Source organism: Ovis aries, chromosome 26, assembly GCF_016772045.2.
Source record: "Ovis aries strain OAR_USU_Benz2616 breed Rambouillet chromosome 26, ARS-UI_Ramb_v3.0, whole genome shotgun sequence".
Taxonomy (NCBI): domain Eukaryota; kingdom Metazoa; phylum Chordata; class Mammalia; order Artiodactyla; family Bovidae; genus Ovis; species Ovis aries.
In genome coordinates, this window is record NC_056079.1 from 31,272,940 (window position 1) to 31,288,110 (window position 15,171).

At 43.5% G+C, this 15,171-nt stretch overlaps 1 protein-coding gene across 1 annotated transcript in view; it reads left to right on the plus strand.

The window, feature by feature from the left end:
• KCNU1 (potassium calcium-activated channel subfamily U member 1) overlaps positions 1–15,171 on the plus strand; it is a 138,776-nt gene that overhangs the window by 49,685 nt on the left and 73,920 nt on the right. Inside the window, exons 15-18 of the mRNA XM_015104599.3 lie at positions 7,341–7,453; positions 7,845–7,913; positions 12,179–12,268; positions 12,407–12,501. Of these exons, the coding sequence (XP_014960085.1) occupies positions 7,341–7,453; positions 7,845–7,913; positions 12,179–12,268; positions 12,407–12,501 (367 nt within the window). The remainder of the gene's footprint in view (positions 1–7,340; positions 7,454–7,844; positions 7,914–12,178; positions 12,269–12,406; positions 12,502–15,171) is intronic.

A 15,171-nucleotide genomic window follows, 5' to 3' on the forward strand; every position in this document is an offset into this window, starting at 1 on the left:
GGAAGTAAAGTCCGATGCTGTAAAGAGCAATATTGCGTAGGAACCTGGAACGTTAGGTCCATGAATCAAGATAAATTGGAAGTGGTCAAACAGGAGATGGCAAGTGTGAAGATCAACATTTTAGGAATCAACGGACTAAAATGGACTGGAATGGGTGAATTTAATTCAGATTACCATAACATGTACTACTGTGGGCAAGAATTCCTTAGAAGAAATAGAGTAGACCTCATAGTCAACAAAAGACTCCAAAATGCAGTACTTAGGTGCAATCTCAAAAATGACCGAATTATCTCTGTTCATTTCCAAAGCAAACCATTCAATATCACAGTAATCAGACTCTATGCCCCAACCACTAGTGCCGAAGAAGCTGAAGTTGAACAGTTCTATGAAGACCTACAAGATCTTCTAGAACTAAAACCCCAAAAAGATACCCTGTTCATCATAGGGGACTGGAATACAAAAGTAGGAAGCCAAGAGACACCTGGAATAATAGGCAAGTTTGGCCTTGGAGTACAAAATGAAGCAGGGCAAAGCTAACTGAGTTTTGTCAAGAGAATGCACTGGTCATAGCAAACACCCTCTTCCAACAATGCAAGAGAAGACTCTCCACATGGACATCTCCAGATAGTCAATACCAAAATCAGATTGATAATATTCTTTGCAGCCAAAGATGGAGAAGCCCTATACAGCCAGCAAAAACAAGACTAGGAGCTGACTGTGGCTCAGATCATGAACTCCTTATTGCCAAATTCAGAAATAAATTGAAGAAACTAGGGAAAACCACTAGACCATTTCGATATGACCTAAATCAAATCCCGTATGATTATACAGTGGAAGTGACAAATAGACTCAAGGGGTTAGAGCTGATAGACAGAGAGACTGAAGAACTATGGACGGAGGTTCATGACACTGTACAGGAGACAGTGATCAAGACCATCCCCAAGAAAAACAAATGCAAAAAGGCAAAATGCTTGTCTGAGGAGGCCTTGCAAACACCTGGACAAAGAAGAGAAGTGAAAGGCAAAGGAGAAAAGGAAAGATAAACCCATTTGAATGCAGAGTTCCAAAGAATAGCAAGGAGAGATAAGAAAGCCTTCCTCAGCGGTCAATGGAAAGAAATAGAGGAAAACAATGGAATGGAAAAGACTAGAGATCTCTTCAAAAAAAATTAGAGATACCAAGGGAATATTTCATGCAAAGATGGGCACAATAAAGGACAGAAAATGTATGGACCTCACAGAAGCAAAAGATATTAAGAAGAGGTGGCAAGAATACATGAGAACTATACAAAAAAAGATCTTCATGATCCAGATAACCATCATGGTGTGATCACTCACCTAGAGCCAGACATTCTAGAATATGAAGTCAAGTGAACCTTAGGCAGCATCACAATGAACAAAGCTAGTGAAGGTGATGGAATTCCAGCTGAGCTGTTTCAAATCCTAAAAGAGAATGTTGTGAAAGGGCTGCACTCAATATATCAGCAAATTTGGAAAACTCAGCCATGGTCACAGGACTGGAAAATGTCAGTTTTCATTCCAATCTCAAAGAAAGGCAATGCCAAAGAATGTTCAAACTACTGCACAATTGCACTCATCTCACATGCTAGCAAAGTAATGCTCAAAATTCTCCAAGCTAGGCTTCAATAGTATGTGAACCAAGAACTTCCAGATGTTCAAGCTGGATTTAGAAAAGGCAGAGGAACCAGAGACCAAATTGCCAACGTCCATTGGATCATCAAAAAAGCAAGAGATTTCCAGAAAAACATCTATTTCTGCTTTGTTGACTACACCAAAGCCTTTGACTGTGTGGATCACAAGAAATTGTGGAAAATTCTGAAAGAGATGGTAATACCAGACCACCTTACCTGCCTCTTGAGAAATCTGTATGTAGGTCAAAAAGCAACAGTTAGAACCAGACATGGAACAACAGACTTGTTTCAAATTGGGAAAGGAGTATGTTAAGGGTCTATGTTGTCCCCCTGCTTATTTAACTTATATGCAGAGTACACCATGGGAAATGCCAAGCTGGGTGAAGCACAAGCTGGAATCAAGATTGCCAGGAGACATATCAATAACCTCAGATATGCAGATGACACCACCCTTATGGCAGAAAGTGAAGAGGAACTAAAGAGCCTCTTGATGAGGTGAAAGAGAAGACTGAAAAAGCTGCCTTAAAACTCTACATTCAGAAAATGAAGATCATAGCATCTGATCCCATCACTTCATGGCCAATTGATGGGGAAACAGTGGAAACAGTGACAGACTTTCTTTTCTTGGGCTCCAAAATGACTGCAGATGGTGACTGCAGCCGTGAAATTAAAAGACACTTGCTTCTTGGAAGAAAGATATGACCAACCTAGACAGCACATTAAAAAGCAGAGACATTACTTTGCCCATCAGAGGTCCATCTAGTCAAAGCTATAGTTTTTCCAGTGGTCATGTATGGATGTGAGAGTTGGAGCCGAAAGAAAGCTGAGTGCCAAAGAATTGATGCTTTTGAGCTATGGTGCTGAGAAGACTCTTGAGAGCCCCTTGAACTGCACGGAGATCCAACCAATCAATCCTAAAGGAAAGCAATCCTGATGTTCATTGGAAGGACTGATGATGAAGCTAGAGCCTCAATACTTTGGCCACCTGATGCAAAGAACTGACTCATTGGAAAAGACATGATTCTGGCAGGAGGAGAAGGGTACAATAGAGGATAAGATGGTTGGATGGCATCACCGACTCAGTGGACATGAGTTTGAGTTCTGGGAGTTGGTGATGGACAGTGAGGCCTGGCATGCTGCAGTCCAAAGGGTTGCAAAGAGTTGGACAGGACTAAGTGACTGAACTGAACTGATGTTTCTCTCAGTATTTCAAGGGAGTATCCCAGTTGTGGAAGCTAACTAGTTGACTGTATAATAAGTTAATGAGTAACAGACAGAAAATTGTCTGACTTGCAGTCTTACTACTGTGCCCTGTGCCTCTGGCTGTTGGAAGTCTACTCCCCGTCGCCTACATCAGGTCTTTTGATACCTTTGCTTGAGACAAATTAAGTGGCTCAATGGACTACCAGGATGAAATATGATAGCACATAGCATGGCCTTCCAAATGCCATCCCCATGAAGCGCTTCCAGGAAAGATATTCTTAATGCTCAGCTGGGTCTGGAAAACTCAAAGTTTCCCCAGAGAGTGACCTTTCTCTCCATCTAATTATGCATCCACATTTGACTCTTCTTATGCTCAATTTTCTTTCTGACTTCTCTTTGCATTTTATTTCCTTTTTTCAAATAAATTTTTTAAAAATTGGCATTCCTTTTCTGGTCCCTTCTCCAGTACTGTAAAGAAAAAGCAAAAGAAGTGAAAGATTCAAAAGATACTCTGGCCAGCAAAATGCTCACTGGAAACCACAGAATTCCTTCTGTGAATATAAGGAGATGAGGCTTCCCAGATGGCGCTAGTGGTAAAGAACCCACCTGCCAATGCAGGAGACACAAGAGATGCGGGTTTGATCCCTTCATGGGAAGATCCCCTGGAGGAGGGCATGGCACCCACCCCAGTGTTCTTGCCTGGGGAATCTCACTGACAGAGGAGCCTGGTGGGCTACAGTCCATAAGGTTGCAAAGAGTCCAACACAACCGAAGCAACTTAACACATAACACACGCATATACAGAGAAGTAGAACTGGCCATCAGGCAGTGAGAATGAGCCTTGGTGATGCTACAGCAAACAAGCTTTAACCTACCAACCTAGACAGCATATTGAAAAGCAGAGACATTACTTTGCCAACAAAGGTCCATCTAGTCAAGGCTACGGTTTTTCCAGTGGTCATGTAGGGATGTGAGAGTTGGACTGTGAAGAAGGCTGAGCACCGAAGAATTGATGCTTTTGAACTGTGGTGCTGGAGAAGACTCTTGAGATTCTCTTGGACTGCAAGGAGATCCAACCAGTCCATTCTAAAGGAGATCAGCTCTGGGTGTTCTTTGGAAGGAATGATGCTAAAGCTGAAACTCCAGTACTTTGGCCACTTCATGTGAAGAGTTGACTCGTAGGGAAAAAACCCTGATGCTGGGAGGGACTGGGGCAGGAGGAGAAGGGGACGACAGAGGATGAGATGGATGGATGGCATCACCAACTCGATGGACGTGAGTTTGAGTGAACTCTGGGAGATGGTGATGGACAGGGAGGCCTGGCGTGCTGTGATTCATGGGGTCGCAAAGAGTCGGACACGACTGAGCGACTGAACTGAACTGAACTGAGTGGTCACTGTGTGTGACCCAGAAAGTGGCTGGTGAGGACATTGTCTTTGCCTGTGAGTTATAAGCTTAGAAAAGCGAGAGTTAACTGCATTATCTGCTGTGGTGACTGTGATTTTACTCTCCATGTCTGGAGGAAATAGAGGGAGACCTCTACATGAAGACTCTGTCTCCTCCGTGGAAATACAGAAGGTACAGATGTACTACCTGCCCTGTTGTGGCTTTGTTTTCTGTCCTTGTTTGTTGTTGGTTTTTCCTACGGTTTGTTTGTCTAAGTTGGAACCTCCTCAGTGATGATGGTCACCTGTCAATATTCATACAGTGGCTTCTTGAAGATAGGAATTAAGGGAGACTTGGGGTCATGATCATTTGTTGATCAGGGAGTTGAAGTCTGAAACCCCCTTTCAGGAATTCTAAACTGGTCAGAGTCAGGGCAAAATTTTCCCATGTTGTACTCGGCTCTGGTGCTTTAGATTCTGTAATTAATTAAATTAATTAACAAAAATTAATTCAATGAATTATTAACTTAAATTAATTAAACCTATTAACTTGGATTTAATGGTCAGGATGCCACTGTCTTATGGCCCACTTTGCTCGGATGAGGCATTTAAACTTTCTCTGACAGTTTCTGCATCTGCAAAATAAGGCTTGCTAATCCCTGGTGGCTCAGAGGTTAAAGCGTCTGCCTGCAATGCAGGAGACCTGGGTGTGATCCCTGGGTTGAGAAGGTCCCCTGGAGAAGGAAATGGCAACCCACTCCAGTATTCTTGCCTGGCGAATCCCATGGATGGAAGAGCCTGGTGGGCTACAGTCCACAGGGTCGCAAAGAGTCAGAGGTGACCGAGCGACTTCACTTCACTTCAGTCTACTCGTAGGCTTCCCAGGTGGTGCTAGCGGTGAAGAATCCATCTGCAGTGCAGGAGACGTAAGAGACGTGGGTTCGATCCCTGGGTTGGGAAGATCACGGGGAGAAGGGAATGGCAACCCACTCCAGTATTTTTGCCTGGAAAATCCCATGAACAGAGGAGCCTGGTGGGCTGTAGTCCATGGGGTTGCCAAGACTTGGGCATGACTGAAGCAACTTAGCACACAATCTACTTGTGACCTGATTTTTCCCAGGTATTGAGTTAATATTTGTAAAACTTCTGAGCAGTCAGACTAGAAAGTCAGTGCCACATATTCTGACTCTACTGACCTATATTGATTATATGGTGAGAAATTGGTCCGAGTAGCATTTCTGGTTGGTTCTAAGCACAGAGCATTGCCTTAAACTTAAACTTGGTTTAGATTTAATCCAACTGATTTACTTGAACTCCTTGACTCTACTGTCCAAATCCCAAATCTGTCTTGTCTTCCTGTTTCTTTTTCTAATTAAAAAAAAAAAAAAAGACTCAAGAAATCTTCATGTCTATGGTTATTATTTGGGCCATATGCTCAGTTGTGTCCAACTCTTTGTAACCCCATGGACTGTAGCCCACCAGCCTCCTCTGTCTATGGGATTTTCCAGGCAAGAATACTGGAGTTGGTTGCCCTTTCTTCCGCCAGGAGATATTCCCGACTCAGGGATCAAACCTGTGTCTCATGTCTCCTGCATTGCAGGCAGATTCTGTACCTGCCAAGCCATCAGAGTTTTACTTTCTTGCAAAAACTGGAACCTTTGGGTTGGCAGCACTAAGCCAGGTTCTGTAGTCAATGAAGACTTAAATCGTGGCCTGAACTGCCCAAGGAGGTGAGCCTTCCTCACTAAAGGATTTTGAGGAAGTGGGAGGGGACATCCTGGTGGTCCAGTGGTTAAGAATCCGTCTTCCAATGCAGGGGATGCAGGCTCAGTCCCTGGTCAAGGAACTAAGAGCCCCCACGCTGGGCCTGTGCACTAAAACTAGAGACCTTCATGCACCCACTAGAGAGAGCTCGTGTACCACAGTGAAGACAAGTGAAGCTAGTCATATTAGTAATTTTTTTAAAAAAAATGGGAAAATACAGGAGAGCCTGCAGCTTGGGACTCGGATGAGGTATGCTAGAAAGAAGTGGTCCTTTTTAGCAGGGCAGATTTTTTTGTTCATCTGTTTCTTTCTGTTTTTTTTTTCTTCCTAAACCACAAGATGGCTATCTGAGGCATGTTTCTGGGCTGGCCTTAACTCTCCAGCACCAAGGTGTTTCACAGTTCCTAGAAATTCCAGGCTTCATCAGAGATTCTGGGCTTTAAGGGGCCTGTCCTGCTCAGAGCAGCGTGGTGGTGATTCTCATGGCTGCAGGGGAAGAAGAGGACCACGCAAATAGAGAAAAACAGCATCCCAGCGGTCTTGCACAGATGAGAACAGCATTTAGCTTTTTCTGAGAGACAGAGAAATCCTTCCGTCACATCCCCCTTTGTCTAGAAACCTGTCGCTGTCCTTGATTTTTCATTGTCATGTCCAAGCATTGGGACAGCTTTTTTGAGTTTATTTGAACCAAGAAGGGTTCTGATCCTAAGCAGAAGTCATCAACATTTTCATCCTTGTGGTATATGATTAGTCAGTGACTAGGAAACTAATATATTTTTTAATAATCTTAAACAGCCATATCTAGGAGGAGATAAGTTGGATTCCACATTCCCCTTCCCATCTTGTTGTTCCTGACTCAAAAAACAGTCTACCTGCTGAAATAACTAGAAGAAGAATTCATTTCTAGCAGGAAGCCTGATTACATCATGATGCTCCCTCTTCGTTATGGGAATCATTGAGATGTATGATGGAGTTTTAGTTCTTCCTTGACATCTGTCCAGTTAATCATGAGGACAAAGCTCCTTTCTTTTCATTAAAAAAAAATTTTTATATGGACCATTTAAAAATCTTTACTGAGTTTTTTACACGGTTGCTTCTGTTGTTTATGTGTTGGGTTTTTTGGCCACAAGTCACGTGGGAATCCGCACCGCCTGCATTGGGAGAAGTCTGAACTCCTGGACCACCTGGGGAGTCCTGACAAATCTCCTTGCCGGGACCTGAATGCCAGTGGGGACTGGTTTGGGACTGGTTTGGTACTGGGCAGAACACGCAGCTTGAACTAGTAGACCCTGAACTCCACGTCACCCTGCCTCCCATGGCCTGGCTGTGTGTTCCAGATCTGTCCTCACGAGCCCTGGCAGCAGCTCTTCTGCAACGGCCTGAAGAACAAAATCCTGACGCAACGTCTCTCCAATGACTTTGCTGGGATGAGCTTTCCTGACGCTTGCCAGTAAGTGAAGGGAAAACCTCTCCCTGGTTTCGTGCCATGCAGCCTTTCCCCAGAGCTCACAGAGGGCTCGCTATAGGCTTGGTGGCAGGCCCCGAAGGCCTAAGGATGAGTAAGTCGGAGCGTCTGCCGCCTGGGCTGGGGGTTACAGTCCGTGCGGGACAGGTTCGTGGCTGTCCCAGTTGGCTCCCTGGCTGTGAGTTACTCCAGGGTGGACTCACTCTCCTCCAATGTCCAAATGTTCAGAGAACGTTTTGTGTTTGAGAGGCCCTCCCCCTGCCGAGGGGGTGGTGTCCCTCCAGGCGCAGAGCCCAGCACAACACCTGGCCCCTCATCACTGGGAGCTGGTGCTCGCTCTCCTATCTCACCTCACCCCTCCTCGTCTTCTCTCCAGGCTCTGCTTCACAAAGATGCACCTCCTGCTGATCGCCATCCAGCACAAGTCCGCCTTCTACGGCTACTGGTATCAGTGAGGCTTCGAATCTCTTCAGATTCTTTGAGGACACTCTTTAAAGATAATGATTTCGGCAGAGACAAAGCCGTAACTAAGCTTGCAGCCCTGTGGTGAGAGCTGGCCTCTCAGGCACCCAGGCAGCTGTGGCGCATTTGATACTGTCTGTGAACACTGGGGTTCTAAAGGTTTCCCAGTAGGTGGGCAAAGGCTTTGTCTCTGTTGCTGTGGTCTTGTCCCAGTGTCTTTCACGATCAGGAGAGAGAGAGGACAAGATCACCTTCTCAGATCTGTTCCTCTTAACATATTCTCAGATCTTGTAAGGCTTGACCGTAGATCATGCAATGAAATAGAATTATTTGTGATCAAACCTTAGAAAGCCTTAGAAACTACTCTGAAAAATATGGGGAAAAAAATGGGGATTTGACTGACTTACAGGGCCAAGTTTGCTGTTGCTCAGGTAGATGAAAGAAAGAAGTACCCTTATTAGACCATAAGCATTTCCTGAAAATGCACATAGGATAATATAAGAAATATGAGAAGTGATCGTACAATAAAAAAAGAAAATCCAGGATCAACCACAATGATATAGAGATAAAACACGCTGGAAAACAAGAAAAAGTGGAGCTTAAGTGGAATGGGAAACAAGAAACATGCGGCTTGTATGTGGGGTTTTTTTTTTTTTTTAGTGGAAAACTTCCTTTAATTCTGAATTAAATTAGAATCAATAGACTAGGTTCAGAACGTGGCTCTGATTCGCCAGATCAGTGGCCTTGGAGAAGTGTCCATCACCTGTAAAATGAGGAAGTCACGCAAATGAATTCCTAGGATCACTTCCAGCTCTAAGACTGACGTTACCAGGAACCTAGAATCATAGGAAACCCTTAAAATTTCAGTAATGTTGAATGATATCAGTATAAGTATCTGAAAAGTTCAAAAGAAGGAATAATGTGTCATGTAGAGAGAGTGTAGAAGTATCTGAGTGAAAGGACTCAGCAGGGTATGTCACAAAGCAAGTCCTTAACGAGAGTGAAGACTCGTATCCTCTAGCCACTACATTTTATTTAACAGTTCCACCATACTCACGAAAATTTCAAAATCTAAACCAATGTCCTAGTTCCCTTTCTGCTGGAAATAGATGCGAGTGAAGAGGTTGGTGTCTTACTTCACAGGGCAGGCAGTTTGAGTTTCAGAGCAGCCCGAAGCTTGATCAGGGTTTTTACATCTGATCAGGTTTTAACATCTTTGGCCTTCAACGACTGGGATTATACATCAGAATTATTTGCAAAGTTTTAAAGACAGAGAATTCAGAACCTCGCTTCTGAAAAACAGACATAGAATTCAAAAATACCACTTATAAAACCCAAATCTTTGAATTGGTTTTGAATCTCCATAATACAGTCATTTTTGTTCACTGGCAGTCAGAAATGACTGGGCCAAATGCTCTTAATACCGTTTCCACATTTAACATCCCAGATTTCTATCACCTTTATTAGGGTGACTGTTAGGACACTGTGGACTGGAAATATGAGTGAGCAGCTAAGTTCCATGTATATTCAAGAAGTTCTGGTGCTATTTACTCCCTAGCAGACATCTACCCCCAATGAGAGAGACACCTGCTCTGACATAGATTTAACTCTGATTTCTCACCAAAGAGTCAGAGTTTCATCAAAAGAATAAAATCCTGATTTGGCAAGGATATTGGTAATAGCAGTCTTACATGATTGCTTGTTCCTGACCAACGCTGGTTTAAGCACTTCACTTACATGAACTCCCGAATCCTCACAACAACGCTGTAAGAAGGGTACAATTATTTGCTCCATTTTATGGAGGAGAAGCTAAGAAAGGGTAAATAGTTTTCCCAAGCTCGCACCACACCCAAGGGACAAACGAGAATCTAAACTCAGTCTGGGCACTTATGTGATCGGAGCTCTTCTGGTCACCTAGCTGTGTTAAACCCACCACAGTCACTTCACAGAATGAAATCAGGGAAACTCAATGCCGCGCTTTAGGCAAGTATATTGAAAAACTAGGGGGAAACCTGTATCTCCTCGCTTTTTCTTTTCTTTTCTAATTGATATACTTGAGTAGACTCTAGGATGGGCAAAAGCCCTGGGTAATCCTGAGTCTGTCTTGGGGAATAATTTATCACCTGGTAAGCGGTAAAGCTGGATCACACCCCAGTTAGAGAATTTCCCGAGTCTGTTCCAGGGGCCAGCATTTTCTAACAGAGCAGCTTGTCGTGATTCATGAATACAGGGGCAAGTCTTCGGAAAAAGTTCACCTTTTCTTACAAATGCAACCAGAGAAGTTATCACAACTGTATCTTCATAACTAAGTATTCAATTTGAGTTCAGAGGACCCTGCCTTTTAAAAAAGACATATTAAGATACAACTTGAGTGTATACTTCTTGAGCAGTGGACATCAGCCCATGATATTGGAGTAGGGGAGGCACAATCCATACTTTTCAGGCTTAAAAGCAATCATTCCGTGTATGTGTTAGTCAGTCAGCACTCAGAGAAAGCCCCACACAGGGTCTCATAGAATAATCTACTTGAACACAGCTATTCAGCATCTTTTACTCCCTGCATAGATCTGAAGAGCTTTTGTTGCGCAACCTCTTTTATTTTTGTAAGGCTCGAACACTTGCACATTACTTTGGAATATCCTAACAGACTAAGCTTTGCCCAAACAAAGACTTGACCTCTTTCCACTGTGAATATAATAGGAAGGGTGTGTTTTAAAGGAGGAAAGGAGAAGTTTGATCATGTACAAACAAAGTGAGGGAAGGCATAGGGTCATAAGACCTAACCATATTGGAGGTCTAAATTAAAGGAAATACAAATTGGAAAGCCTGACAAACAGGGAGAATTTGAAGAATTCAGACAGTCACAATGGAGTAGCCCATCAAAAAATATTATGGTTGAAATTTATAAGACAGTGTTTTCAAACACCCAAACCATAATAAAACAGAAAATGTTCAAGTAGTGAATATTTGAATAAATATTCAAAATGTTCAAGTGGTGTAGAAACAGAAATGGTTCATGTGGTTCCTGCTTTCAAAAATCTTACAATTAAGATAGATGAAAGCGAAGTCGAAGACAAAAGTGAAGTCAAAGACTTGAGTCTAAAAACTGTCAGTCAGTCAGTTCAGTTGCTCAGTCGTGTCTGACTCTGCGACCCCATGAATCACAGCACGCCAGGCCTCCCTGTCCATCACCAACTCCTGGAGTTCACTCAGACTCACATCCATAGAGTCAGTGATGCCATCCAGCCATCTCATCTTCTATCGTCCCCTTCTCCTCCTGCCCCCAATCCCTCCCAGCATCAGAGTCTTTTCCAATGAGTCAACTCTTGGCATGAGGTGGCCAAAGTACTGGAGTTTCAGCTTTAGCATCATTCCTTCCAAAGAACACCCAGGACTGATCTCCTTCAGAATGGACTGGTTGGATCTCCTTGCAGTCCAAGGGACTCTCAAGAATCTTCTCCAACACCACAGTTCAAAAGCATCAGTTCTTCGGCACTCAGCCTTCTTCACAGTCCAACTCTCACATCCATACATGACTACTGGAAAAACTGTAGCCTTGACTAGACAGACCTTTCTTGGCAAAGTTAATGTCTCCGCTTTTGAATATGCTATCTAGACATAACCCTCCTTCCAAGAAGTAAGCGTCTTTTAATTTCATGGCTGCAATCACCATCTGCAGTGATTTTGGAGCCCCCCAAAATAAAGTCTGACACTGTTTCCACTGTTTCCCCATCTATTTCCCATGAAGTGATGGGACCAGATGCCATGATCTTAGTTTTCTGAATGTTGAGCTTTAAGCCAAATTTTTCACTCATTGTACTGGCCAATAAAAGGAACTCTTGAATCCAGCTATTAATAGTTAATCTGAAGGGCAAGAAGCCTAATGATGTACACCACTAGAATGACCATAAGACTAGCAACTGTGCATCCTTGGCCTGTCTGGCTTTGGATATCTCAAATTAGCAAATCTTCCTGCATCTGCATTGCTTTGACTATTTCTGATTCAGGGCATAGTCCAGGGAGTGTCTGCAGCTCAGGGACCGAGTTTTGACCTGGCTCCCTCTCAGGATGTTTGTCAGCAATCGATCAATTAAATGCAGTCAAATCCCCATTTTCTACTGTAAATTCCTGCAGTAAAAGGGGATTGAGTCCTATTAACTCTGCAACTTAGAGAATCCATTGGTAAAAACTGATATTGGCCCAGAATTTGGAGGGGGAAATTACTGTATTTTTATTTTCTGTTTCCAGCAGGCTGATGTTAAATCCACCTGCTCAAGTTAAGCTCCATAAGAACACGCTAGGGTTCTTTATCGCTGAATCTGCAAAGCATGTCAAAAGGTAAAAAAATTTTTATCACTTTACGGGGAGAAAGCCCTAAAGCAAATACAATTTAATGACAGACGGGCTGAGTCAGCCCCGTGCTGCTTCTGCGTGAAACCTCATGTAAGTCATTCTTGATTTGCTTTTGTTGTCCAGAGCCTTCTTTTACTGTGCCATCTGTCACAGCGATGTGCAGACTCCCGAGCTAATTGAAAAATGTGAGTGCAAAGGCAAGGCTCGACGCGCGACAGGCAAGTGCGCTTTTTTGTCCTAGCCCAGCTTTGGGGGGTGTGGCCAAAGAAAGGGGAGGGGCTTCATCTCTTAAAAGACGAGATTCGCTTGAACTTGGCCAAGAAGAGACAGATACTTCGCCACTGGGCATCCCAGACCTGAGAATCTGTCTTTTAGAGCTGGAAGAAACCTCACTAGTTCTAGTTCTCTAGTACAACCCCTTCACAGGCTAGACAAAGGAGCTCTGGAAGAGATGCAGTAATTTTATCCAAGGTCACACAGCCAGCTGCAGGCACCTCCCAACTCAGTCCCAGGCACACGGGCGATGAGCCTGTTGACTTTTCTCCATGTATTTTCCCGCCTTCCTTCTGAAAGTTCAGCCTCTATTTGACTGCTTGCTGGGCCGTAAGGGCGGCCCCTCATGACCATTTCTCTTGCTTTTTTTTTTTATTAAGATGTCTTTGACATGCAACGCTGCATACATTTAAGATGTCCGACATTATCTGACTGACACATTTATATCACAGTATACGATTGCCATCGTAGCATTAGCTAACACCTGTCACAGGGCACAGTCATCATTTCTTCTAGCGTTGGGAACAAAACCGTTCCCTGAGGACTCTGTTCCTCTGCGGATTGTCAAGAGTGTAAAAATTTCTCATTCTGACATAGGAATGAGAAAATGAAACTCTCTCCCTTTATTCAAATTGAACTGGATAGCTCATCAGCAAACCCTTACCAGTTAATGGAAGGAAGAGTTAACCTCGAGAACACACGATAATTCAGTCCCTTCTGGTTGAAAATTTAGTCTCTCTCAGGTACATTAAGGATGGTTTGGGTCAATTCCCAGTGTTTCAGCATTTAATTCAGAATTTGAATTTCCTGTCAGGACTCTTCTTCTCTCTAAGGTTCTTCTCTTCTCCCAAGTGGTAGTCTCGCTGAATGCAGGTGTAAACGTGCTTAGCCCTGTGGACAGGGGCATCCTTCCGTGAGAGTCCCTACTGGTCCCTGAGCTCCGTAGCTGTCCTCTTCTGTGGCCTCTGCATCAGCAATGGGTGGTTGCTGATGAGTTCCTCATCAGTTCCTCCTGGATTTAGGTCACCTTTTGTTGTTCGTTGCTGAGATCCATCATCCGTGCCATAGCTTCTAGACCTTTATTTTTTTCCAGATAGAATTTTCTTTCAAAAAATTATCTTTTATTGAAGTATAGTTGATTTACCGTGTGGTGTTAGCTTCATGTGTATAGTGAAGTGATTCAAACACACACACACACACACGTTTTCAGATTCTTTTCCCATATAGGCTATTACAGAGTGTTGAGTATAGTTTCCTGTGTTATACAGTGGGTTCTCATTTTATCTATTTTATATATGATAGTTTGTGCATGTCACTTTCAAATTCCTAATTTACCTCTCTTCCCCTCCTTTCCCCTCTGGTTACCATTAGTTTGCTTTATATGTCTGTGACTGTGTTTCAGTTTTGCAAATAACTTCATTTGCATCGCGTTTTTCCCGCCCAGATTCTACCTATAAGTGAGATCATGTAATATTTGTCTTTCTCTGTCTGACTTACTTCACTTAGTGCGATAGCCTCTCGGCCCACCCATGTTGCCGCAAGTAGCATTATTCCGTTCATTTTTATGGCCGAGTATTATTCTATGGTATATATTTACCACCTCTTCTTTATACATCCTTCTGTCCATAGATGTTTGGTTTGCTTCCATGCCTAGGCTTTTGTAAATAGTGCTGCTGTAAAGATTGGAGTTTGGGTATCTCTTTGAATTATGGTTTTCTTTGGATATATGCCCAGGAGTGGGATTGATGGATCCTTAGTTTTTTAAGGAACCTCCGTACTGCTCTTCATGGTGGCTGCACTGATTTACATTCCCCCCAGTAGAGTGGGAGGGTTTGCTTTTCTCCACACCCACTCCAGCATTTATTATTTGTAGACTTTTTGATGATGGCCATTCTGGCTGGTGTGCGGTGGTGCCTTACCGCAGTTTTTAGCCTCCGCTCTTGAGGTCTACAAAGCCCCCTTGTCCTATTGTTCCTGTTCAGTCACTAAGTTGTGTCTGACTCTCTGTGACCCCACGGATGCCAGGCTTCCCTGTCCTTCACTATCTCCCAGAGTTTGCTCAAACTCATGTCCATTGAGTCGGTGATGCCATCCTGCCATCTCATCCTCTGCCGCCCACTTCTCCTGCCCTTAATCTTTCCCAGCATCAGGGTCTTTTCCAATGAGCTGGCTCTTCGCATCAGGTGGCCAAAATGTTGGAGCTTCAGCTTCAGCATCAGTCCTTCCAGTGAATCTTCAGGGTTGATTTCCTTTAGGATTGACTGGTTTGATCTCCTTTCAGCCCAAGGGACTCTCAAGAGTTTCCTCAGCACCACAATTCAAAAGCCTCAATTCTTCAGCCCTCAGCTTTCCGTATGGACCAACTCTCACATCCATACATGACACAACCTTTCCCTATACTCCTAGTCTTTTTATTCCGTATGTTCTTTTGGTCTCTTTACACTGTGGGATTTGTTATACTTTATTAAAATAAATTGCCTTCACTTTCTGCATGCCTGCTAGACAATTTCCAGAGACTTTAAATGGGCTTGTGTGTGTGTATTTTGATTTTCACTAGTTACTGTTGTTTCATCGAGGAGCAGGCTCGTGGATCTTTTCTGCTTTCCATTCCAACC